General features: G+C 41.6%; 1 protein-coding gene across 1 annotated transcript; it reads left to right on the top strand.

Annotated features, from left to right (window-relative positions):
- The first annotated feature begins 34 nt into the window (after positions 1 to 34).
- Positions 35 to 27910, top strand: LOC135943338 (ras-related protein Rap-2b). Its single transcript, XM_065489816.1, has 4 exons — positions 35 to 169; positions 23498 to 23717; positions 24449 to 24891; positions 26105 to 27910. Exons 2-4 carry the CDS (start codon positions 23507 to 23509, stop codon positions 26318 to 26320), a joined length of 870 nt encoding a protein of 289 aa, XP_065345888.1. The 5' UTR covers positions 35 to 169; positions 23498 to 23506; the 3' UTR covers positions 26321 to 27910.

The following is a 27910-nucleotide window of genomic DNA, read 5'->3' as shown; positions in this document are numbered from 1 at the left end:
GGACGGGACGGAGGCAAGGCAGGAGGGGAGGCGCGCGGGCCGGAGGTGGGGAAGGGAGCTGCCGGGGCCCCTGGGCTGCTTGGTGCTCGCCCGCCTGCCTCACTCACTTGCGGTCGACGGGCCCTGCGAGCAAGGGCACCAGTGTGGCCTCGCCGACTCCAGCAGAACGGTGAGTTCATCCAACCACCTCGAAGCCTGATTTCCAATTTGTTCCCCATCGTTCACGGCGAATCAAAAATGATATTTTCTTGAAAATCGTTGGGAAAAAATTGAGGATAGAGAAAATAGATTTAACGAATTTCAAAAGTTAATTCCCGATTGAAATTAATGGTTTGGAACATTTTCAAAGAAGAAATAATATGTTAGCTCCGATTTTGGCCTCGCTGCAATCAATCATGCCAACTGACAGCGTCCGCTCAGATTTGTGTGATTTTCCGGGAAACAGATCGCTCATGCTTTTCACAACTGGTTGTCTGAAAGACGTGTGAGAAATGGGAGAAAAAAATATTAAGGAAAGAAAATTGCCTGACGTTTCTCTTGAGTAAAATTTACGATTGCTGTTTTTTTTTTAAAACTCTCCTTGCCAACTCTATCTGCTATAGCTGTAACAAAAAAGTGACTTTTCTCTTGATCATGTAAAAAACCTCGCATACGTGCCGGGCCAACAGTAATTAAAACGGGGAAGAAACAGTTGAATAATTACTAAAACTAGAGAGCAAATTATATAAAAGCCATTTGAAGTGTGAGCACATCCATATTCGTTGTTAAAATTGTTCTGCAAACAAAGTTTATTTTGGTCGTTGACAGCAGGTTGCTTTGTCAAGACGCGTGTTGCGTGATAAGACGAATGCAGCCCTGCTCCTGTTTCACGCGTGGGGGCGCAGGACAAAGGCAGGAGAGCTGTCGTGTTTGCCCTCGGGAAATCAAACGAGTGCCAAAATCAGAGGAAAGACTCCATTGAATGAGACGAATGACAGAGTTTCCTGAAATTCAAAGACACTTTTGTGCTACAAATTTTAATACGAATGCGTAAAACATCCTGAAATGAGACGCACTAGGACTTGAAAATGATTTTCATTTAAATTTATTTTTAGCACCACTGACAGAGTGATATCTTTTGGAGCCCTTAAAAAACGGGAAATTAATTTCAAGAAGAAATTTGCAATCTAGATGGATCAAGCATTAAGCTTTGGAGTTTTGAAACCTAGGAATTTTAAATTAAAAAATCAAATCAGAATTAAAATCGAATAAAATTTAGTCGAGAAGTCATGCGCCCTTTAAAGTTTCGAATTATTCTGAAGGCAAGCAATTCGTTGAAAAGCAGAGCAGAGGTTTCTTTCAGACTGCGAAGAGTGAGAATTTGTTGAATGCAAAAGTGCGAGTGTAAGTTGCCATCAGCTTATCGAGCGATCGAAATGCTTACCAGCACTTTAGCAAATCCCATCTAAAAGCCAATCTCACACCCGGAGCAGAAGAATACACAAGGGCGTTTAAAACTTTGCTCGAACTTTGACATTTTCCGTTTGACGGAGCAGGTTGCAAATTTCTCGCCGCTCCATATTGCATCAGCGGCTTTTGATGTTCAACCAATGCGACTGCTAATTAAAAGGAAGAAGGCTGAGTGAAGAGTGCCGATTGACGAGTGATAGTGCACGAAGCGCCACCGTCGCTGCCGCCGCCCCGAATTCTTGCGCGAGCAAAGAAAAAGGTCAATGTTTTTTTTATCTAGCCCTTTTTTAAATAAATGACAAGAATCGCTCGGAAAGGGGGAAATAATACTGCGGAGCTCTTCTGAAAAGTTAATTATTTCCCCTTCTGGAAAACGTAATTTACACGTTTTTGTGGGAATAAATTAGAAATGAACGGAACAGATTCAAAATATATACATTTCTTCTTGCGGGTTTTTCCCTTGTCGTGCATGAAGCTCTCTTTGAGGCCCTGTTTGGAATAAATGAAAAATTCAGGGAATCGTTTGCTCAGGCCTGCAGGGTTGTTTGCATAGCCGCAAGTGGGAAATGAGAAATAAATTCCTTCTATCACTTGCTCTCGCTTACTTTCCCAAAGAGACGCTCTCGGAAATTGCCGGTGCCTGCTGCGTTTTTCTTTACACTCTCTCTCTCTCTCTCTCTCTCTCTCTCTATTCCCTTTTTTGGCATGGGCACAACAGAGTTTACGCTGTCTGCTTGCATTTGAATAATACAAAAACTGGCTGGAAAGATTTGAGCGCAAAACACATTCCGCCTTCTCTTCACCGTCACTCGTGCTTTCTCTTTCGCGGCACTTTAAACAACTTGCACGCCACGTCAACAAAAGCCATCTCCTCGCAAAAATTGAGTTGCCCGCTTCTTGCACACGTGCCTACACTCCTCAGTTCAGATATTGTTATGCTGATCTGCGAAAAATAATCGCATCCCTACGCTTAAGATTATATCGAAACGCTTTTAATTCTAAAATGAGGATTTACTGCTTTGCTCAACGCACGCAACACAAAATTTTGTGTGAATACGATTTGTTTGTTTGCTCGTTTATTTTCAAAAAGCTGAGGTGAAATTCATTTTCTTTCTCTCTTTTTAACCCTTTGCTCAGCACATCCCGCCGTCTGTGAGTTCACCGGGTCACAATATACCGCTGAGCGGATAACATGAGACCCGTGTGGCCGCAGAGGAGCTTGGGCCCAATGTGGACATCTTTTCGCCTTCTCACACCGAGATCTTTTATTGAAATGCCAGCCATTTGTCCCTAAAGCTGCTGGAAAGGTGCGAAAACCGGCAAGTGGCGAGTCGGCGCCATTGCGACTCCCAACTCGTTGAGGTATTTTATTGTTTAACAAATTAAATTTTTCAATAGTTCGCTTAACTGTTTTTAACCGTATTTTGTGTTTTTGGAGGTAGTAAGGTCCTGCTGATAGGGGTGCTGGGTCGAAACAGCTGAGAACGTAATTGTTTCATTTTTCCTTACAGAATTCTCACTGTTAGCTAACCGTCCAGAATTAATTTTCCATATTAAGTTTTTCTTAAATATAAAGATTACACCTGTGTGCATTTCTTTCTCTGTCTTAAAAGGTATTTTATGCTTTCAACGACCAAAAAATTAGTCTCTTTTTAATTTTTTTCCGATTTTTTTTTAGATAATTATTGATTGATTAGATCAAAATTATTAAAAACCCAGTGAGTATGAAATGTAGTTATAGGTTGGTGCTCATGGCTGAACGAGCTTGGCCGCAGAGCCGAAAGCGCTAGAACTCTACGTTTGGAATTTATTTTTTAATTTACATTAAATTTGATAACACAATAATGTGAGAAAGCTTGCAATTTTTACATAATTCTCATAATATGCTTTGTAGTGCCGTTATCACATTAAAAGCTATGGGACTTTTAGAATAATTTTATGCTTTATGCGCACGCATTGAGAAAAACTAGAATATTTTTTGTATATATTTTTATTTGTAATGGCCGATTTGTAGAGTGAATTAAACGCTAATTCCTTTCACAGTTTGTTGAATACACCGAGATTTATGTTGTATAAATTAGTTAAATTATTCAAAGCGAACTCTGCTGGAAACTTTGCAAGGTAAATTGCATGTATTGCGCATCGTTCAGAATTTCTCATTTCGCATAGCATGGTCTGTGGATCTCGAGTTTCGAATGCTTGAATTACAACAAGTATAGAGTAGAGTAGTTGCTCAGCTCCAGCGGGATTAACCTCGGCTGCAGGTATAAGGCGATTGAGTGACTCGCGTGCGCCTTTTAACCCTTTAATGTCGGCTGCCGCTCGGGCGCCACTGCCGGCATTTGCAATGCAAAATCGAGCCACCTTCAAAAGCATCAGCCCGAGACTTACTTTGAAACCGGATCGCACTGCTGAATTTGCAATTTTGTTTTAGCAGCCATCTCTTCTTTGGCCGCTTTTATGCCCGCTTTTTTCTCTTCTCGCGCGATGCCACCGTGCTTTCATGCTGGCGAATTTTCAGGGTTAGTAGGACAATTAGACGTGCACCTGATTTCATGCGTAGGGGCCACCGCCAGCCTCGGCTTATCGTGCGTTTATTTACATAATGCCAAGGACAATTTTGATAAGTGCGAAGAATATTATTGCGATCCGCCAAACAAATTTTTAAAGAGTCTAACAACTTTGTATGTATTTCAACCACCCAAATTTTTTGCGATGTTAATTTACTCTCTATTGAACGAGAATAATTAATTAAATCTGTTTCACATGAACTTAATTGCAATTAATATTTCGAAAACATAAAAAATCAACAACAAATAAGGAGCTTTTTGCAACCCCATTGAAGGAATTATAAAATATATTTAAAAACTTGCAAGTCTGACTGATTCTGACTGCTAATAATGATCCATTCATTATGACAAAATATTTAATGTCGTTGATATTTCAAGAGCATGCATGACTCATACTTCTTAACTTTTATTAATAAAAAATCGAATTTGTTATAAAATATATATCATCTTCAAACTTCTCTTTAAAGGCTTAAATTCTTCAACTTTTCACCATGCTGCACTTTCCTTGGATGATTTGTGTATTATAAGAAATTAATTAATAACAAGAAATATACAACTAACTTTGAAACGAGCATTATAAAATAGATGGGACGGTTTATTTTTATATTCAATAATGAAAAGCCGCACGCAATAAATTCACTACGAATGTCCCTCTTTCTTTATATTTGCATTTTTGCCAATTAACTCAGCCATTTAATTTTACCTCGAGTACCCGTGTCAAGGCTTCGCTTTTATCGCAGCGCGGCAATATAAAAATAAAAAGAGTGCATTGTCGCGGCCAACGCTCGCTCAGCACGCATTGGCAATTCCAGCAGCTCTTTATCAGTCCTCGGCGCGCACACACAAACACGAGGGGGTCGTCGATTCCTGCTCCTCCTTTTTTCTATTTCATGCCAATATAATCGCGCCTGTCGATTCAGACGGCAGCAACAAGGCTGCAAATCACGCGCGGCCGTGTTTTCGCGCTGCTACTGCTGCTGGGAAATGAATAAAAGCAGCTGTGCGAACACGGCCTGCTTAATGGAATGGAGGCGCACATTAGGCAGCCGGGCGAACCGAACAGCGCGGCTCTCAGGCTCAGGCATTGCCAAATCCCGGAGGGTGCCACCAGAAGAATGCCTCCCCCGAGTGGCCTAATTTATTTCCTTGTGTGTCTGCTACCCTGGTGCGTAATATAATGCGGAAAATTTTCTTTCTGGATGTTCGTGGCTAAAAATTGAAAGTGATTTTTTAAATAACGATTTGGAGATCCCGACATTTTTTAACATCTTAAAAATCATGCAACTGGCCAAGGCTTATATTCCATAACTATCCTTGCCGGTAAAATTTGAATTTTGTGGGTGTCGAGGAGCCCAAAATGAAAAAAAACATATTTTTGACTATAACATCGTCTTTTAACTATCGTCTTAGGTACGTGTTAGAATGAAATTAGAATACAAATAAATCACAATTGCAAATGTTGCACATTAAATCATTAATAATTTATCACCATGGCTTACCCCGAATCAGGGTCTGTTACAATTATTTTGTTGCTGCTTCAAATTTCAAATGCTATTTCTTCGCACGGAATTTCCTATCTTTGGAGTGAGCGTTTGACATGACCGTCGTCCTGCGAGGTGGAAGGGTCAGTGCAGGTATCGCGCTTATCACACAGTTACCAGTAAGTGGCGGGGACCGCCACAATTTAAACAAACCGAAACTACATTGCGGCATCATCTTATACGTAGTTTGGGGGATATGAAGAGGGTTGAAATGATGAAGACCGATGAATTCAGATGAAGAATTTGTTGGTGGATTGGTTACAGTTGGAAATCCGATCGGATACTTAAATCAAGTACAAGAACTGAAATGGTTTACAATAATAAGTGATAAATTCTTTTGCTAACTGACGGTTGGACTCACCCCTTTGAATCGGGTTCTACACAATTAAACGAATCACGTCAGCACCGTGTGGCTGACGGACGAAAACTGAATTCTTATTTTAAAATCATCTTTCTGCTGTTAAACAATAATGCAAAATAACAATAATTCAAACCGCCGACAATTGTTGGCTTCCAACAAAAAGCAGGACCGCGTTGTTGTACCGCTACAGTAGCATTGGATTTATTTAAAAAGTCCTCTTCCTGCAAGTTAATATTTAAAAATTTGAATTATTATTTGTATGAATAGCACATGTCACAAATAATTCAAAACTGACTTATCGTACTTTTTATTGTAAAAAATTGCTAGTTAGATAATTTATCACTGCAACATAATGGTCTAATGAAGCAATTAAAAGGAGAGGGTTTACATCTTTGAACGCCGCGTACAGAACAAAATAGGAAAAGCAATCTGATAATTTATTATTAATTTTATTAAACTAAATACTGTGTGTGATAATACACGACTGTATTTTGTTAAGTGTCAAGACACGACTAGTTATGAAATGGAAATTCGAATTTTTCATGAAATTTACTTTTGAGATATTGGTGACAAGTTTTTAAATGCAAATGAGAAGCTGACTGAATATAATAATCTGAGAGTCCACAATCATGGAAAAAGTAATCCTTGTGGGCTTGAAATTAAGTTTACCTCCACGCTATGGAATTCATTTCCAGTAAGAATCACGTGGCATGACTACTAAGCGGTTTGGAGATGGTAAAATTGCGATGGAATCGGCCGAGCTGTAATTTCCAGCGCAGGTGGAGCGAGAATTAAAAAGAACGCGTAGGAAAAGTGCTGCGGGCCGACACACCCTGATGCTGCGCTGAAAAAAGAGCTAATTTTCTTCTCTTTTTGTGCTTTCTGCATTTTTCATCATGTCGGGCGGAGTAGAGAGTTCTCGCTAGATTAGCACCAAGGTGCTGCAGATTTTCTTCGGCGCAGTAAAAAAATTCCCCAAAAGATATTTCGCTATGCTTCCGGCACTTTGCTCCGTACGGCGGCCATGTTCCGCTGAACGAAGATACATTAGCTTTTTTGCGATCAAAAAAGCACGCAGCAGCCGAGTCGTGCAATTTTGATATTATCAGAACAGACACAAAAACTTATTTTCGGAATTTTATTGACGAAATTGAGTAGCGTCGTGCCCGCGTGGCGACTTCTTTTGGCGGCTGCAAGCTATTTTTGTTGCGCAGCAGCTGGGGACGCTGGAGACATTCCTCTCGAATATTTGTTATTTTCAGATAGAACAAAAACACTCAGAAAGCAATTATATAGCGTACCGAAAGAACGTTTAAGTAAACGCACCAGAATGATTCAATTGTTAGCCAAATTATAAATAAAATTATTTCAATTGCAAAATTAGGTACCATATTGGCGCACTTGTTCAGAAATAAAAGAGTGGCATTCCTAAAATTAAATATGAAAATATTCAATCTGTTATGCAAGAGAATCGATGAAAGTAAACAAAAATGGAAAAGAATGGGAGGGTTTCTCCCATTTCTTTCATGAAGCCGTTCTTAACTCTGGCAGCTGGGACAAACGCGATTGGACCAATTTTGGAGGCAGTGTGTGTGTGTGTGCGTGTGCCACTTTAACTCGTTGCACGGATCATTTTGGTGTGCGGGGCTCTCAAGGAAGCGAAAGGAACGACACGGTGCGTTGTTTACACCGTTCGAGGCCCCATTGACTCATTTTTCAGTCGCGGCAGGCAAGCGTTCTTTCAGCGCTTGTCAGTCGACACCCCGTCGCCCTCCATCCGTTGGGGGAAGCATCCCTTAAAGTAGACGTGTGCACCAAAAAGGGATGAAAAACGTATACGCGCGTTAAAATGCACCGCTCGCAAAACGTGCTTCCCGTCCGCTGTGATCGTGATAAATGCCAACGGGTGCGAAAAATAAAGAATAGAAGTTTGCCGCGTCGGGAAAGTTTGTGTGCCGCTGATGCAGAGCAAACTTTGCAAATTTTCACTGGACTATTGAATGGGTTGAACAAATGTTTCAATTTAATGAATTTGAGCAAAATTTGAACGTCGGCTAACAAACCATTAAGTATATTCATCTCTACCAGGTTTTGGCCTTAACTACTGCCCTAATCATGAAAAACTGCAATGTTATGTAATCAATTTATTAAAAAAAAATTGAGGAACAAGAAATTTGGGTAAATCAATCAAAATAAAAGCAGCCTACTCTAGAGGTGTGCCATATTTTTCTCACGCTGATAGATTCAGACCCCAAAACCTTGACTGATCAAGATATTTTTGTTGTGATTAAAACAGAAATGCAGTTTAATGTATAAATTTGCCGGATTAAATAACCATGCATATTTCAATTTGCTTACCCGGAGCAGAATGTAACAATTTTAATGGAATTAAGATGTCATTCAAAAAAAGATATGTTGCCCTTGGTCGTGATCATGATCATGCCATTAACCTTGCTTAATTTTATTAGCTAAATTAACTTATTGCTAAAGTCGTGGTTTAAATGAGAAACCGATAAACGTATATACACGCAAAAAGATGGGAGTTTTTTTATTTATTACCCCGACCTACTTTCCCGCAGAATGTGACTTCTGCGTGAAAGCATTCCTCTTAATTCCCTTATTAAATCCCGTGGCGCATAATGATCGGCAGGGGATGCTGCTACCATCAAAGCACGCACGCTCACTTTCTGGCCGAGTGTCGTGGCTTGGCTGGACTGAGTGAGCAAACAAGTGGGCGACAAAACGTGATAATTGCTTTATTACGGCCCATTTTGCTGACGAGGGCAAACGTCAGCGTGAATACTCATTATTTGAATCCGGGTGGCGGCGGCTGTGGCGGATGGACACGCTGTTGCTTTTGATAACAAGAGGAGGCGCAGATCGATAGCGTGCGCAGCATTGTGTGCGGCCAAAAAACTCGGTGTTTCTTTTCGCAGACAGACGAACGGACTCACGGCCATTTTGCGCTTATTATGTCTTTCAGCGTGGACATTCATTCACTTTAAGAAAAAAAACTGCTCAATGCAAAAGTTTAAATGCGGAAAAAACCTCCCCTCCGGCAAATGCGAAAATAATTTTAAAAAAAATGTTCTTGACAAACAGCAATTGGCTATGAGAGATGTAAAAATAGCAGGAAAACAGTCACCTGCCGGATGCAGAAACCCTCTAGAATAATTTCTTTATCTTTTTATTTTTCTTGGCACTTAAAATATGGATTGGTCACGTGGGGCTGCGGCAATTCAAAACCAATCAGGCAAATCAGGAAAAGCTTGTGTGTACCAGAGAGTTTCAGAACGTCGATAATGTTAAAAAACCGGAATGCTCTCCCCATCGAGAAGGTATTCGAACAGAATGTCACTCTACGAAAATATTTCGATGAAATCCAATGCGCTTGCCGCACACACATCGACCTCACTATATTAAAAGCTAATTTGACCTCCCCCAAAACACACACCTCGGGTGAACTTTGACATTTCTGATATCATGAATTTTATTTGCCTGCATCAACTTCAAAAACTCGAGATAAATATTAGCATAGCCACACAGCATTTTGTAAGGAATACTAATTTAACAGTAGTCAGATTGAGCTAGTTGCTGCAATCAAAAACGATTTCAGTTAATAGCCATTGTTTAAAGGAATATTTGGAGATGGAAAATATTAAATTATTGCGTTTTGCAGAAAATTAAAATTAACTGTGGCTGAAACAGCGTCTGTACAGTACGATAACATGTTATTAAATTTTTCCTCACTGTTAGAAATAATTATTTTTCCACACAGAAAAGAGTAATTAAGTTTTTCTTAAATTCGAAACATTCGAAAGATTAAACCTGTGTGTATTTTTTCTTTGTCTTAAAATTTCAGGATGCATTAGTTTCCATGATTCATTAACATCAGAAAGTTGTGATTTATATCATGAATGTTAAGCTTGCTTGTGATTAAATGCTAATGATGACAAGCTCTCTGCTTTGGTTAATACACAGGAACGAAAGGCTCTCGAAATAAAAGCGCAGGAAAGTATTTTCATTATAGTGCAGCCTTCTTTGAGAATCTGATGAAAAAAAACTTTTCTTCGTCGGCGCAGAACGCCGAGTGTCCTTAAATACGCGCTCTTAATTTGCCGCGGATGGAAATTCATAGCGACCGCCTTTGAAATGCACAATTCTCTCTCTCTCTCTCTCTCTCTCTCTCTCTCTCTCTCTCTCTCTCTCTCTCTCTCGCTGAGAATACAAGCAAATGAAAAGCGCCGAGATTTTCTTTTGTTGGAGCTTTTGTGTTTGCATGCGAAACCTTTTCAACGAGTAATAAGAGCACGTGCACCCTCAAACGTCGCTCCATTTTTACTTTGTTACCTGTGCGCGCACACACACACACACACACACACACACACAGAGGATAAAGTCTCGTTGGGCAGGTTGGCGACGCCCTAAACTTTTCCCATCACGCGCTGTGATTATGTGTTTCGAAATTCACCTTTGTCGCTTTTTCACCTCCTCCGCGGTCCTATTATTTTCTTATTTCGAGCCTCTCACAGCACAATTAATTGTTATCGAGACGAAATGTCAAACGCACAAAGTTCACGACCCATGCGAGAGGAGTAAACACGCGCTTTAGATCGAAATTCGGATTCGCAGAGCAATGATAATGACATCATGCGCATGGGAAAATTGGCTCTCTCTCCGTCTCTCTCTATCTCTGCTTCTTTGACTCTCACCCACTCTCTCTTCTGTGTTCGTATCGCGATCTTTTGATTGCCATAAGGATTGCCTAAAGCTGCGGCGGCGGCGGCGGTGGCAGCGACCTGCTCTCTTTTATAGCGTATTATACTGTTTTTGGCCCGATTGCGAACAGAGAGCCGTAAAATCGTTTGATTCCTACTGCGCTAGCAATTTCGTTTAATTTTATTGGCTGATGTGTTGCGAACGAACGAGCTGAAAAGCATCCGCATCTACGCATGCTGTCGCTGTTTTGTCATTAAATAAACAGCAATGAAAAAGCGAGCCTGGCTGTCAGCGCAATCAGCAGAGCCACTCGAGCAGCTCTTCATTGAGCCGATGCGCAGATTATTTAGCAATACATCACACTATTTGCATTGCAAAGCCATACGCGTCACCATATGGACACCCCTTTATCTCGCCTTATCTCGCAGAAAAGTAACTGCTGTACCATGCATGCCTTTGAACACTACTGCGCATTTGCGGCAGGCCTAATTTATCCGGGAAGCCTTGCATTTTTAGTATTTTTCCTTAATTCATGACTTTGTTAGTAGAGGCCTGCCTGCGCCTTGGTAAAATTAAACAAATGATGCTATTCAAAATTGAAGTAATTTTTGATGTAAATGATTGACAAAAAATACATATCACGGGTTCTCACTGAATTAAAGTGGAGTGTTATACAGGGCAACAATTGAAATTAATTTCGATCGTTATTGGCTACAATTATATAGTTAATCTGAACAATAAATAAATTAATACAAAGGACTGCATAACAGATAAATTCCAGATTTTGCTATATTTCTCGCAAAATTTAGCGATTTGTTAATGGGTCTTGGGCTTTTGATTTCGATTTTTCTTGTCGCAATCTATCCAATGATGTGCGAATAATGGGCAAAATAATCCTCTTAGCGAAATAAATCACGATAAGGAGACAATGCTCGCTGCTTGATTAGCATGCAAAATTTGAATCCGATTTTCTCAGACGGTAATCTGGGTATATTTGAGCTCTTTCCCATATTTCAGAGCATTTTTTATTGAAGATAAAGGTAAAAATTATTTTTCAAAAATTTTCTGTTCTTATCCACTTTAACCCGCTAGAACTCGCTGCCGTCTGTCTGAAGCACAAATATTTCATGTGCTAATGGAGTGGTTAGCCATGGCAAGTTATCCTTGAATAGAGGTCTCAGCCGCGAAATTTAATGCGGCTGCTGGCGGGAGTGGCTTAGCCGAATTTATTGCTCACCGGCGCCTGGCCATTTTCACCGGCGGCTGGCGCGGCTGACAATATTTTAAACGTGAAACGTGAAGTTTGATCATGCTTAACGGTCCGAAGGGCCGTAAGATATTTTTTTCTCCTGCACTTTTTAATTTTTGATCCTATTTTACCGGCGGCTGACGTGGCTGGCGACGGCTGGCGGCTGCCCACGTGACCCAAAATTTGCCGGCTGGAGTGGCAAAGCTAAAATTAACCGTTATTGTAAGGCTATATTTACTTCTTTTTGTTAAATATATCAGTTACATAACACAAAATAAGTCTTTATTTAAGTAAATATGTGTAATTCAATTAACATTGATGCTCACTCCGCCTCTAAATGCGTCCATAGTGTTTTATAAACAGTTTTGCGAGAAACAATACTAGTTATTAAATTTCACACCGTGTTTTTGGTGTTATTGCTACTGAAAATTAGGCTGTGAAATCAAAATGAAAATGTTTGTAACCGAGTTGGATGGTTTGAAATGCCAAGTTTCGAGTTTGACAATGTTGAAGGTCACACAGGACAAATGAGACTGATTTTCCTGCTTCCCTGCTGGCATTCAATGATTTTCCGAATGAACCACACGGGGTGAGCGAGCTGGGATGGATCTGTTGAAATGGCAAAGGCGACGTCGGACTGATTGCAGCGGCAGAGCAGTAGGCTCAGCTGGCGACGCAAGGCAGGAGGCTAATCAAATTATTATTTGGCAGGCCGCACACGTGGGGGTGGGGGTTGATTGCCCGACCGCAAGGCGGACATTTATTTGTTTGCTCTGGCGACGACTGAGTGAGTGCGCGACCAAGCTGAGTGCGTGTTCAAACAAACAGTCTGCAAACACAATCGCACGCTCGCCAAGGAGGGAAGCCAACTCAAATTTGAAGACGAGGAAAAACTAATTGAGGGACAATTGCTTGTCTGGATTTGTTCACCAACAAGTCCAAACAACTGTTGCAGCTCGGGAAGTTCTTAAATTATTATTTCCCATCCGCTTCCAATTGCGAGCGAACATATTACTCCCAGAAGCGGTGAGAACAATAGCAGCGCGGCAGCAATCAATGCCGTGCGTGCTGATGAATGGGAGAGAGAAAAAAACAAGCAACAAAAGTCCCCGCAGCCGATTCATCAAGGCTTCAATCAGAAATTCGCATTATTTCTTGCAGCGCTCTGCTCGTCCCCTGAGACCTGAGACAAAGGCTGCGCGTGCTGAAATCCGCAAAAGCAAAACGTGATTCGCGATTTGCCCCTCGTCCCGCAGGCATGCATTGTGTGTTGGTTTAATGCGCGGGTGCGGGCGGGCGGACGGGCGGCTATTTTTAGCGTCAAGCAACAGGTAGCGAGCGGGTGGATGGATTCGTCCCCTGCGCGCGTGCATTTGCATGCAGGCCTGCTTGTTTTTCCGTCTGCCTGCGCGCAGCACGACCGGGCAAATTTATGCCGAGCAGCGAAGCCTGCCTTAGAATCTAATAAAAATTCTGTTGCACATGTGCAAACACTCCCTCATTTATGGATGGATCCTCTCGCTTTTATCTCAGCACCGCGTACCCTGGCCGTAAAGCAGCAGCAGCAGCACAAAACAGTTTGATGGCTCATGCATGATAATGAAAGTTTTTTGCTGAATAAGAATGAAACCTTGTTGCAAGCGGATTTTCCGCTATGAACGCTGGCCTTCGAGCGAAACGGCGCTTTTTACGATCTGCATGACAAACGCATTATTTGCATCACTGCAGCGTGTGCATTTTAAGGGTAGTAGAGACCAGAATACGAAATGTAACACTGATTGCAGGTTTCTCCTTTCACGGCTCCGTCAGTTAAACGAACAGTAACAGTTCAAACAATCGGAATAACTCTGTGACTCTCTCTTTACCTTCATTTTTGCATTCACCACGGAGATAAATAATTTTCGCTGTTGTATCATTTTTCTCTGTGCTCAACAAGTGAAACTAAACTTCTTCAAACACCTATTAATGAAATCAAATACTCATATTTCCATGAAGACATTTCTGCTCAAGGTTGTTTTTCTAGAGAAAACGCACTGCATCCTTGTAGATGAAAATCCGTAAAGTTGTAAAGAGTAGAGAGAAAGAGTTTATGGCTTTCAGCAACGAGCATGAAATCTGGTTTGCAAGTTTTCTTTGGATTATCAAACAGTAGGATTCAATCAGAATGTCTGTGTGATTAGAAATGATCGTTAAAAACAAAATTATAATCTAACTTCCTATCAAACCTTCCTCCCCAGCTTAAGATATTTTTTTTATCAAAAACCTATCTGCAATACATGGATTAACTTACAAATTTTCAACTCAAAGCAATGAAACTGTGTTGAAATAGAATAAGAGATAACTCCAAATTGAAGAAAGCATTTGATCTAAGGACAGCTAAGCTCTGATTAAACTACTTCCAGGTCATGAGCTTGCTAACCAGATTCAACCGAAACACGATCATTTATTAACGAGGCTGGTGCGAAACTCGGGCAAAGTAGGCTTCCCTTCAGACCCTCGACCAAACTTGTTCCCGAGCACGTAATATCATGTGCGAGAAGTAGAATAGCCTTTCAGAAACTTTTGCCTCGACTGCATCCTTCCGAATATTATTTCCGCCCCGTCAACAAAGTATCGATTGGACGGCGCCAACGCAATCCCTTCTTTTCTTGTCTGCCCTTCCTGGAAGTGATCGGGAGAGCGGCCGGTGCTTAAGTACCGAGAGGGCCTGGCCGGCCGCTGCGCTGGGCTTAATATTTGCGTGTCCCCGCGGTATCTGTCACTCTCTGCATTCGGCCATTTTCAAGGGCTTCCTCCCTTCACTACTTGTTATTACTCACTCTTGCCCGCCACTCGCTCCGAGGCGAGTGCCAATTTACAGAGAAAACGCAAGATTTTGAAAGTCTGCAACACCTCCTAGGACATCTGGAGCAGTTTTTACTCTAATTGGGAGGTACCCGATCGAAACGAATATTCAAAGTTCAGAGGGCTTTTGGTATGGCTAGAAACGGAAAAGGTCACAATGAGATTCATAAAATGCGGGAGTGGTGGAAAATTGCACCTATTTTTTCTATTTTTTGTCCCTGAAAAATGATATGTGCAAAAGAGACAAGTAAGAAGTAAAAAATAAGAGTTCAGTACTCGTAATCACTTTCACAACATGAGTAAAAGTTGAGAGGAAATGATATCCTTGAAATGAATGTCATTTTTATTGCATCTCTTACAATCCAAGAATAAATCGAAGGCCTTTTTCAATATTGGCGTGGGTGGTGTTAATTTTAGGGGAAAAAACTCTGCTGTTGTGCACTGGGCAAAACTGGGCTTGAGTGACACTTGAAAATGCTACAAAACTAAGCTCGCCGCGATCAAAATGTGTTAAACCATCAGCAGATTTGCGTCAGCGGGTGAAATAAACTGACGCGAGCATTTGATTGTCACAATGCCTCCGAAAACTGTAAATTTATCCTTTCCTCTGATGTTTGATTAGCATTGTGCGATGGGAGGGACTGATTTACACAGAGGTACAATTATTTATCGTTTATTCAAGCTTCAAGCTCTTCGGTTTTCCTCGTCTTAAAGTTAAATTCAAACAAAAGTCAGTTTGATCATAGGACCGCATGCAGTGACCCGAATGCAGTATTTTTCAAAGGGTTTATAAGCCGAATGCGATATTTGAGCAATTTGCAGCTGGCCGAATGAATTCTTTCTAACAATCGTGTAGTGGTTGCCGCCACTTGAGGGCGGAACAGCTTCTGCTTGACAAGAATATTGTTAGAGGGCATATATTGACAAAGCTGCACCTCCACTGATAAAAAAACTAACAAGGAGGGTGGTAAGAGACCAGTCTTATCGCTAACAAAGCGAATTTATCCAGAAGATGAGACAATTATTCAAGCCCGCAATAACGGGGTAAGCATTTTATTTTAACAGATATTAATGCTAAATGGTTGTGAATTATTTTGTATTAATTTGACTCGTAATTCTCTATTAGATTACAAATTAAGCTATATTGATTATCAGTAATAGAAAAAAAATATATACATATGTACCGATTTTATGTTTTACTATTATTATAAATTATCTTGAGAATATTTTGTTGAGTGTTTATGAAATTGTATTGATGTACATGATGCTGCCGAGCCCAAAATAGATTGCAGCACCCTTACATTATTAAAATTTATTGTTCGTGGCTGTAACATTTTTCCAAGATCCACACTATAACCCATTTCTTTCTGGAATTGAGCAAAGTAAAATCCCACTAAAAACAGCCCAAGGCATAGTTACAATTTCGGAGAGCTTTTCTGTGTTCCGTCCTTTGCGAGCTGAAATTTAGCATAACGAACGGGTCTCTTTCCTCCTCTCGGCGAAATCTTTTGCATTAAACGACACCTATTTCGCGCCCGCCCGAGTCTGTGTGTGCGGCGGGAGCCATTAGCATTTGGCCTGCTCGTCGTCATCAAGTGCGGCCCAATGGACTGCAAACTTTTATTGAATTAAATCCTTTGTGCGCACTGAACGAGCGAATGAGCGAGTGAGTGAGAGGGAGAGAAGCTCCGCTGGCGATTTGGGCTCTCTTTTTTAATATAAATTACGCGTGCAGCAGCGGGCGGCGCGGGGGCGGAAGCCGAGCTCTGCGCGACCGACGAGTAGGGCAAGCACGCTTTTTCGCGCTGCGATGGGATTTAATAAGCGCGGCCTAATCAAATAAGCAGAGCAGTCGATCGATGCGTGCGCTCCGCGGAATCAGTGCGGTGTTTGCCAGAGAGACACGCAAGTTAATGTTGTATCACACTAATTTGCAGCACAGGCAACCGGTACTCGCGTAACGCAATTAAGTGAGTGGAGTGGAAAAAATATTAAAAACGGCAGCGGTGGCGGCTTGAAGGGATTAACTTTTTAATCACTGAAACGCCGTCGTTTCGCTCGGCCTCGTCCGCTGAGATTACACACTTTATATCTCACGGCAACTGCATCCGCGCACGCCTCGGTCACACCGTCACACTCTTTTTCCTGTCATCCCTTGAAACGCAATGTCGCTCTTGTAGATCTCTGAGAACGTTAATTAAGGTAATTTTATTAGGATCTTAAATGAAGGGTTCTCTCCAGTCACAAGAGATCTCTGGAACCGACTATACTGACGTATATACGTGGCGTCACTCCTCCTCGTCGCTAGTGGCGTCGCAGAAAAGAATTAGATTTTAAAAGGTAGGATGTTTAAAATTTTATATTTTTCGGAAGCAAAATTATGAATTTAGAAAGCTAATGTTATAGAGAATCTGAATTCTTCTTGCTGTAAATAGCTATCTTTATTCATCTTGACCACTGGGTCGTCATTGTCAGAAAGCTTGATAATCTATATTTAAATCATCAAATTTTCATCAATTACTGAAATGTTGTACATAAAATTTGCCTCGTGAATATGACTGCTGAAGTTTTCAAATAAAAGTATAAAGGATTTCTCACAAACTTTCTGTTTAGCTTTACTTTAAAGTTGCTTGTGAGCAGATTTGTGATCGCGACAAAAATGTGATTAGTTGGTGTTTGTCAATCGAGCACGATTTAACTTTTGCGCTAACGCGTTACCGTCGCGGCATCACATTGCTCCTGGCATCTCATTTGATAATTGAGCTCTTTAGAGTCCAACCTTTCAAACAATCAAGCAGCGACAACAAAAATCATTTTCTATTGCTTATCCCGGTATAAATTGATTTTAAGCGTGAGGAAAGTAGCATGGCATAAGTAATAACCAAATTACCCACTAAGCACTGACGCAGACTAAATTCCCTGTTTATTCCGGTTGTAAAACAAAGCCCAGCGATCACAAAGGACTGGTTTAATTGAGCCCGAAATCACGTCGACACCTGGAGCCAGCAATCGATACCCGATCGGCACACGCAGCTGTTTGTGCCACAAAAGAGCGCCACAACAAAGAAATGAGGAGGAAACGAGCGTGTCGGCGCCTATTTTTAGCGCGGCAGCTCCGATTTTTCCTGCCTCTTTGCATGCACTGCTCTCTCGCTCACGCGCCGGAGTGCGAATCCGTCAGCGCCTGCAGCGACGCGATGGTAGGCAACCGGCTGAACAGGCTTTCAAGAAAATGCGTTGGGGGCCGCCGCGGTCCTCTACAAAAATATCGGCTCTGAGACAAAAAGCAATATCGCCGCCTGTCAAAGGCGCGTTTCAATCCAGTCCGTTCTTTGTTTTACCGATAGTCATAGTTCCGGTTCTGAGAGCAAAGTCAGCCGGGCATTTTCCCAATCCTTCTAGACGAATATTTCAGGCTGCTGCATAATGGACCGAATTTCCTTTAGCTGCTATGGTCGATTCAAAATTGATACTTGACGAAAGTTCGTGCAGGAGAATGCCAGATTGCCACTATTGGTTCTTAAGCGCTGCTAATTAAAAGTTTGCCAAACTCTTTCCTGACATACCACAAGTATGCACGAGCACTCTTGGCTGCTGCAAATTCTATTTTAAAGTTATGAAGGACTGTTGGTGTTGATCAACGAACAAGGAAGAAGAGACGCTATTTCATAATAGAATTTCAGAGTCAAGTTAAAAAGATTTCTAAAGAAATTTCTAAAATAAAACCGGGCCAGATTGAACAGTTATAACTGGGTTTTTGCTTTTACTAACTTAAACAATTTAAGATGAAGTTAAAACGATCTAGATCCGCAATGTGCAAGTTTGAAAAGTCAATCAAGACGAGTTGGAAAATACTTTCTTCTTTTCATTAAACTGCAACGGGAAACTTCTTTAATACGTTGGGATTGACTTTGATTGCATTGTTCTCCTTAGCCTCTTCGCGTGTGCGAATCTCGGTAGTCAACACTGAAGTGATTGTTACAATTGAATTAGTGAAGACAGGCCCAGATTTCGGCATGGTGTGTTGCAAATTAAGGCTTACAATGCTTTACGCGTGTGTGCGGCTGTTCGTCACACACAAAGCGCGCACACTTGTAATAACGCCAAGAAGGGAAATGCCAGATGTCACTCCATTGTTTGGCATCCACAAAAGCTGCAGGCACTTTGCTCTCCGACTAAAATTTCATCTGTGCGCTTGTATTTCTTTCATTCTCTTCCTCAAACAAGCATAATAGAAGGAGCGTGACTTCCCGCAAATTTGATATAATATTGAGCTTCTTGTCATTACATATAGCCCACAGCCGAAACATTTTAGAGCTCTGCAAAGAGCAATATTTCCTTAAATAATAATTGCTCTCAGATTTTACAATCATTTCGTCAGTAAATTTACAGCTAACATAGCGTTTTATGGTTTTGCAACTAATATATATAAAAAATTTGCATACAGTAACGCCCGGCTTACATTGCAGTGCGGCTTCTGATGTGTTCACATTTGAATATGATAATGAGCTTATTGTGCTTCGTGACGTGGCTTGCAACAACAAATTACGTAACAGTCTCTCGCAGAGCAGTGCGGATCATGTTTTCGGAGCACGTGTGGATTAGAAGGACCCTTCGCTTGTAATTTACAGGGCACGCATTCGACGCGAAAGGCGACAACACCGCTCTTGTGATCCCTGGACTGAATCAGTGGCAGATCGATTTTGTACGCCGTCGGCTGCTCCGAATTGTTGTTGAAAGTTCTCAGGGCAATTATTCCAACAGGCAGCCATTAGTTTAGAGCACCATTATACTCTATGAATGCGCATTCTTTCAATTATGTTTCTCTTTCTGCATGGCCTGGAAGTGGCAGGTTTTTAAATTGGAAATTTATGCAAAAGGAGACACCTCGAAAATGAGTTATTAAAATAGAAAACGGATACCGTGCAGTAGGAGACGTCTGTAGTTTGACTTTCTGATAACACATCTCTGAATACACATTTAATCACTTTTAAAGATATGATGGGTATTTTAAGTAACTAACTTGTTGGGGTCAGGATTTGAGCCAAGTGAAATGGAATAGCATCAGGTCCTTTGTATAGTAGCATTTAATACATAACATGTATTAATACATTAATGTATTTATGACAAAGTGTGAAAATAAACATCCAATAATTATTAATCCAGATTTAAGACTGAAAAGATTACATAAAAATCACAATAAAATCACAAAGGAATGTCACTATATAAATAATTAATTTACGCAGTAAAGTGCGAGTCGGGGATATAACAATTATTATCACAGTTGTACTACAATGCATACCCCGGAATTGCGTCGGGTCTATTAAAGTTATTATAAGCGTCAACGATGCGCACGACAGCATGCTCCCGGCCGGAGAGAGAAAGGTGACATGACCGTATGCGTGCGAGGGTGAGCGGTCAGTAAGGAGAATAACACAGGGTAAAAATGAGAAGAGCTTATCACACAATAATAGCGACATCTATATAGGTTACAAACTTAGTTAACGCGAATGTGTGCGGGGACCGCTATTAATTTAGCAAATTTAATTCCTCAATGTACTCTTGTAGAAATCTAAGTTTTTCCAAATAAAGGCGAATTACATGTTTTTCAGGCCAAGCGAATCGATCTCTTGTAACGCACTTTTTACGGCGGTTATTATTAACTTGAGCCCGGGGGCTGACAGCGGCTTATACCCTCTTTTAATCAAATTTAGAAATTGAATTATCAAAGCACCTTTTACACTGCGTTATTATCGTTTAAATCAAAATTTAGCTGGCACCGCCAGGAACTAATGCAGCTGGCTCTACGCATGTATTGGCCGTGGGAGGGTGAGTTAATTAAATTCCCGAAATAATAGCGGGCCACCGTTCCACCTGAGCACCCCACTTTCACACTAATCGAGCCGACGCCGGTGTAATTAGCAAAAAAGAGAGCACGTGCTTCGCGCCAGCGTATTTTTATTTATTTATCAAGGGCAAAGGACAAAATACATCTTGCTCTCGCCTAGAAGAGCGAATTTATTTGTCCGTTTTATGGCGCAACAGGAAACTCGGCGAGCTTTATAGATCTGCTCCCTCTCTTCGGACTAAATTGCTCTTGGTGAGATTCATAGTCAGACGGATTGAGCTCCAGGGAGCGTTTCGAGCCATCAAGTATATATCTTTCCCGTGTCACCCCCGCTGGCTGATAAAACGGCGCGTTGCGCAACAAACCACCGCTAAGGCCTTCACTTGCAGAGAAAAAAGGAACATTCGCCACAGCCGGTGCATCAAATTTGACGATATTTTTGTCCTTCCTCAATCGTTTCCACAACCTTCTCCCCACGTTATATATTAGGCATTAGGCCAAATATAGAAATCAAGGAATTAATTCATTGATTGTTGGGCAGTAATTTTCCTCCTACACTCTTTCCCACACGCTCGAGAATTGTGAACGCATGCATCGCAGCAGTGCGAAAATAGCACCTGCTCCACCGCTTTGTTTATCCGTGGAAATGACAGGCAATCAGAAATAAAGCTAGCTCTGTTCGCAGCCCGGGATAAGGCGAAGACAAATACATCGTTGGAATATTGAATCAAATAGAAATTGACACATGCGACGCACCGTCTGGGTAGTGTGAGTGTTTGGGTCCTTTGAAATTACGTGCACACCGAAAGTTAAATTCGTGGAGATTCTCCAGCGTGCCACTCAAGATGAAATATGAAAGGCGGCTTGCCCCCGGCGCCAACACTCCAGCTGCAAAGCCAACACGGACCTGACAGAAACGATTCCTCGGGGAAGTTGGCCTCGGATTAATCTTGTGCTTAATGCCATATCGAGACGCTCGCGTAATCTCGAGCAGAGTAATTGCACTTTCTTCTGAAGGAACACTAATTTAGTTGTCGCTTCTGTCGAGCGTTTGCAGATGCGCACAGACCCTCATAGGGTCTGGAAATTCGAGCCTCCGTCGTGTTGCTCTTCGATTTTTTTAATTTACAAATGCGAAGTGGAGCAGCCTTCGTAGCTTGCGAGTTGAATTTCTATTTGCTCGTTGTCGCTCGTCAAGTCGGTTTTTGAGGCAGCGAAAGCGTGCAGGTACGGCCGGATACGGAAACTTTTCGCCGCCAATCTTGCAGTTGCTGCTCAACCTCACGTCCTTCTTTGGCCAATTAGCCTGAATAAACGGAGCGTCTATCTTCAAATATTTGCTCCAAACACTGAACAAATATCATGTGCACGAAAATCTGGCGGCAGACTTTGCAATTATGATGAGATACTCAAAAGCGGTTCCGTGCCGCCGGGCGCGCGTGAATTATTGATGGCTGCGCAGCAAAATCCTCTTATTCGGCATTAGGAACAAAATGTTCCGATAAAATACTCATTTGATAAGCTTTTTGATGAGGCATTAAATTTGCGAATGCAGCTCTAAGCCGGTTAATTTAATTTGGCATTATTGCGGTGGATCAGTCATTCGCGAAATTGGTCGAATATACGCTCCAGTTTGCAGGAGCCGCCGCGTTTCGAGCGTGGTACGCAAAACTGGCAGATCAAAGTGCACGCGTTTAATTAAAAGCCCTCTGAAAGCGATGTAAGCGGCTTCAAACAAAGTACGAATTACGTGTACACGAGCCACTTGAAATTCTGGACACATTTGTTGCTTTTCTTGCCAAGTAGCACACAGAGGGGCTCTCAAGGGTTGGCTTTTTTGCGTGCTTTTGAGTTAAGAATTGCAAATCAGAGAGCAACACCTTTTTGCTGCAACTGTTTTACTTATAAATATTTTGTATCTGCAATTTAATATTACAAGAAAGCAGCACAACTGTAACGCGATAGTTGATTTCAGTTTTAACAGATTAATACGCATGACGACGTGAATTTTAAAAAAAATGGTATACAAATTCAGCGAGCAGGTCAGTTGAGAGAAGCAAACCAGAAAAATACTGCTGTTGATTTTACAGTCTCTCTGTGAGCATCAGGAGTCTAGCAGTTAATATATAAAGCAACTTAACAGCGCGGTTTTTAATAGCGCTGGAGCACATATTTGGCGAGCGGTGGCTTTATCCCAGTTCAGCCTTCAAACAAATTGGCAAGCGTACCTAAATTAAGGTGTCTGTTTGACTAAGCGCTTAGCGTGCTGCCGACGGTACAATAATCGAATTTGAGGCCTTTGCCCGAATTCGGCGGCTTTTGCCCGACCAGCGCCAATATTGATTAAACCGCCGCCGTGCAAAATTTCGCGACGACGATGATTGTCCTGGCTACGAGGCAGGTTGCAGCCACAGAGAGGGGGTGCGATTGCGGTTATCGAATCAAACCAACTGCGACACACGTTTCTGCGCCCTCTGTTCTTGACAAACTTTAAATGTGAAAATTACCTGGCTCTTGCAAAAAAACATAACAGCTGGAAATACTGCATTTAAAAAACATAATAGGTTATGCACAAAATGGACACACTGAATCAGTGTTTAAAAGTAATATTTTTTGTGAAATAAGCGGCACACACAAATTGATTTCATGTAATTTACATTGAAGCCTTGTAAAAATATATCGTAGGGTTAATAATGATTTATACATGACAACATTCCTGAAAAATGCACAAAATTTCGGGAAAACACATTTTTAAACGTATATTAGTGTGTTTTCTGGCAAGCTGAGTGGTTTTAGCACGCTCACTCACGCCAGTTTATTTAATTGGCGCAGTACACCCCCACAATCAGAGAGTGAATGAAAAAATGTTTTATTCGACATCCTTATTCATGCATGTTTTTACGGATGTAATTGCAGTCGTCCCGAATGCCCACAATGGCGCCTCCGGGCAGCACACGAAGCATCCGGCAATTCAAGCGGCGCTTCAGCCTCCAACCGTCTTCCTTCCTCGGACGTGACGACGGCAGCAGCACCCCCAGGGGCGGCCACTCCCCCAGCATTGACGAGTGCTCCGCCGCCAAAGACATAGTAACCAAGCACAGGCACAAAATCGTCGTTATGGGGCCCACAAAATCCGGTAAGTGGCCACAGAGGTCGTCTCTTGAGCAGATTTTGCACGACACGCTAATGGCTAGGACGATAACACGGGGAACGGAACAGTTCATATTTAGAGGAATCTATACTTATATGATGTCCTTTTGGGTTTATCTCTGTCTATATCGAAAATTCCTAACGCAGAATGATTCATGCAGCATAAAATATAAAAATTATATAGATAAGTCAACGGTTCTAGCAGAAAAGATAAAGCAGACTGAAATCACTGCAATATGCACCTGTTATTCTGATGACTAAATAAGTCAGTTTTATTCCTATAAACAGCTGTAGTTATAGAAAAAATGGAAGAATTGCTCAATTATTTAATAAGTAAAAGTACACAGCGTATCCTGCACGCGTATTTTGTAAAAAAGACAAAGCTTGTCGCTTAAAATATTTTTTCCGAATTCTTCGCTGGCAAAACAGAGCAGGATTTTATGAAAATTTTTTGCTTGATTGGAAACACAAGTATATTAGCTTACAAGTTATACAGCTTATTGGCTTTATTTGTCCACAACAATTGATTTTGCCAAGTGGCTTAAAATTTGTTTAAAGCCATAATTATTATTTTTTTAACGCCAATTTAAAATCGGAATTGCATGATGCACTGATGTCTTCTCAGTTTTATTTAAGAGATCATAATAAATAGTCGATCTTAACTAAATTCCTAAGGCAAAAATTAAACTCCCGTGCTGCGGCTGCATATTGTTTCAGGTAAAACGTCTCTGATCTCACAATTTCTGTACGGCTCATTCCCCGATCGCTACAAGCGCACCGTCGAGGAGATGCACCACGGCGAGTTCGACGTGGCCGGCGTCCGCCTCACGCTGGACATCCTGGACACGTCGGGCGCTCAGGAGTTCCCGGCAATGCGGGCGCTGTCCATATCATCGGCGGACGCCTTCATTCTCGTCTACGCGCTCGACGAGTCGGAGGAGTCGTTCGAGGAGGTGCGTCAGCTGCGCGACCTCATCCTCTCGACCAAGGGCGTGTCGGCGGTACCAATTGTCGTCATCGGGAACAAACTGGACCTCGTCGAGGACAAGGAGAGCCAGGTGGAACACGAGACTGTCGAGTCGATCGTCACCCTCGATTGGGAGCATGGGTACGTGCAGGCATCGGCCAAGGACAACAAGAATGTAGCCAAGTGCTTCCAGGTGAGTCACACGCATTTTAAAGGATTGAAAAGGTGGAGGAGAGTTGATAAATGATTTATTTATTTATTGAAAGAAACACCAATGGTGTACAACAGACATGGACACGAATAAAATATTACAGTACACTCGCACGCATGAGAGTAAATGGGATCTTATCACAATTCAAAAAGTGGTAGAAATTCACATATTCATCGCAGAACATTTACAATCGAGACCGGCCTTACTATGATATTTCTTATTAGTACAGTAAACGTAATGATAGTCGTGACAAGCGTGCCTGGTGAAAACATGTCTATTTATGAAACAGGCATTTTCCAGCCCGGATCGCCCATTGATCAATGAGTTGATCAATGATGTGTTCGCATTTTTCTGGATAAATCTAGACTATATTTTTATAAAGATAATTAATTGCGCCATTTTTTAAACAAAATCGTTTAAGAGTTTGTAACATATTGTTTGGGGGTCCATTGCGGGCTGATCCGACCCGCTATCAGGGGGTCGCCCATCTCAAAAGAGGTGAAACGATAAAAGAATGAAATGAAGTTTTCCCTAGGCCGAAGAATAAAATTGATAGGTCTGTTTCACACTCTGCTATTTTCATATTATTCTCTTCTGAATATATAAAAATCAGCTCCCTCTGAAAAAACCAGTGATGGAAAAAATACAATTGGAAAGTTCTCTAAATCTCAACAAAAGGAAGTGTCTGATTGTGAGTGGCAACCTGTTAAACTCTTTCCAATTTCACTTTTTAGCAATCACTTCCTGACAAACTTTGCAAGGATCGTTCGCGTAGCCTTAGTGGTGACGTTTGGTGGTTGCCACTTGGCGTTGAATAAATCAGCTTAATCTCTTTGCTGCCATTGACTGTTGCACACGTCACAAAAATTTAGTTTCATAGGGGCTGGGCATAGAGAGATTTTAAATGTGGGTCCACTGTCTTTCCCAAGCAGTCAGGGATGAATAAAAAATACCTTTAATATTATTTGGTAAAATCACAAGGGGTCTAATCTTGAAAATATCGCTCTTATTTTTTTAAATGAGCCCTAAATAGCCTTTAACCAAATCAATTCGTAAGATAGCCCTTTTTTAAAATTTAGTCAAAATTAAAAAAAATTGAGTCTTAATTTTTACATTTAGCTCTCCCGGGACCAGATATTTTTGCAAGAAGCAGTCAGGTACATGTTAATGATTGATCGTAAACGCGGCTTTGCAGGAGCTGCTGAATCAGGCAAAGGTGAAGTACAACCTGAGCCCGGCTCTGCGGCAACGGCGGCGGCGGCAGTCTCTGCCTGCGGCGCCAGGCTCCTCTCCGAACCACAAGTCGGACAAGCCGCTGATGACTGTCATGCCGCCACCGATGGACGCGGACAAGCTGGAGAAAATCAGGGAGGCCGGCGGCGAGAAACGCAACTCGTGCGTCATTTCCTAATCCTGTCGCAGGGCGGGGCTGTGTTGCGTAATTGATAAAAATGCATCTGCTGACGAGGGGGTTTTGTTGCGCCGCCGAACGCGCGGGTGCTTGAGCGTGTTGCCGTTGAGGTGTTCGGTACGAAGCACTGCGGGTTGGTGCATTCAGGGTGCTTGCCGAGGGTTCGCGGTTTTTCCCCAGTCTTGCGTGTTTCTAGACATTTCCCACGTTGAACCATTTTGGGCTTTTCTGAACGAATTACGAATTACTCTCATAGATGCTGTATTACGCATTCGGGTTTGCCGCCCTTTCTGAACTGCGGCCTAATATTTGTACGCGAAACGGCCGTAAAGTGGTTTGCGGGAAGCCTGCTTTTCAAATAAGAATATTAATGGGTAACTCGAAGCTTGTCGGTACTTGCAAGTTAAATATAATTTTCAGATTAATTTTGTATCGCACCAAAGCTGTTCCATAATTTATAACAATATTTATATCTTGGAAGTGCCGATTTAAGTGAACTGTTAGGAGGCTTTTAACTTCGCTGTTCGAGACAACCTCAATTTAGTCCACTCTCTTTTTGAAGCAACGCAAATATATAAACGCGCTTTCCATCTCGATTTTTGACGGGCAGTTTTTGAATATTTGCGCGCCAACACTGCAGTGCAGGTCGAGTAAAAGACACATTGCTCAAGCATCCCTATAAAATCGGGTCTAAAGCACGTGTTGCTGAGCCGGCATAAAAGCGTACTCAACTCGCATCAGTTGCTTTGGCATCGGTTCCGAATCCCGACCGAAACGGACTGCGGAGTTTATTTTTTGATATAATAATTAATAGGCCTCTCTTATCATTCCTCCCTTTGGCTCCCGTGTGTAAAAAGGCACCTGTTGATGACCCCCGCCCCTCCCACTACATACAATGCATGCTTTTGATGATGGAAATGGACAATCAAAAAATAATAAATATAAATGCCGTTCTCCAGCAACGTTTGCAGCGCGTGCACGCCAAATTGTCATTGATTACATTCCTCAATATTTTTTGCTACCCAAACGAAGGTATTGATTTTTTACCAACGTGTTTCTCTCAGAGTCAGACGTTTTTAATTGTGTACATTAAAATATAAGAATCAAATTCATTTAGAGTTTTTATTACCTGTGTTGTGACCACGTGCTTGTTGAATCGTGTAACTGACGTAATTTAAAAAGGAAAACTCGAAAAAACTTTTGGCATGGGTCTGACTAATAGGCATAGAAATAGTCAAAGCGCAAAATGTTAATCGACGACGAAAAATGTTTCCGCGTGATCTGAATTAGTGGTGTGTATACTTTCCAAGCTGTCAGATCGCATCTTTTGCTCTATTCGTGTAGGAAAAGCGAACTTTTGTTCTATCATCGATGACCCCAACTCGCAATAAAAAATTTAAAAGTGAAACTCACACCAGGGTTTTGTTATTTTCGTTTTACTTTGCATGTTGTGCAGTGGAAAGTGCACCAAACGATTTATGGAAAGTCCCGTAACATGTATCTCCCCTCGGTGTTTAAAGCTTTGTGTCAGTGTTGATCGTTAAATTAAATTATTAATAATGTGCGAAATAAAATTTTCTTCTTATTTAA

This window comes from Cloeon dipterum, chromosome 4, assembly GCF_949628265.1.
Source record: "Cloeon dipterum chromosome 4, ieCloDipt1.1, whole genome shotgun sequence".
Lineage (NCBI taxonomy): Eukaryota > Metazoa > Arthropoda > Insecta > Ephemeroptera > Baetidae > Cloeon > Cloeon dipterum.
Note: the sequence above shows the minus strand (reverse complement) of the source record. Positions and strands in the feature narration are given on the sequence as shown.

Coding starts and splice junctions, on each gene's coding strand:
- LOC135943338 (XM_065489816.1), top strand. CDS start 23,507: ATGCCCACAATGGCGCCTCCGGGCAGCACACGAAGCATCCGGCAATTC. Junction 23,718..24,448: donor TATGGGGCCCACAAAATCCG/GTAAGTGGCCAC, acceptor ATATTGTTTCAG/GTAAAACGTCTCTGATCTCA. Junction 24,892..26,104: donor ATGTAGCCAAGTGCTTCCAG/GTGAGTCACACG, acceptor GCGGCTTTGCAG/GAGCTGCTGAATCAGGCAAA.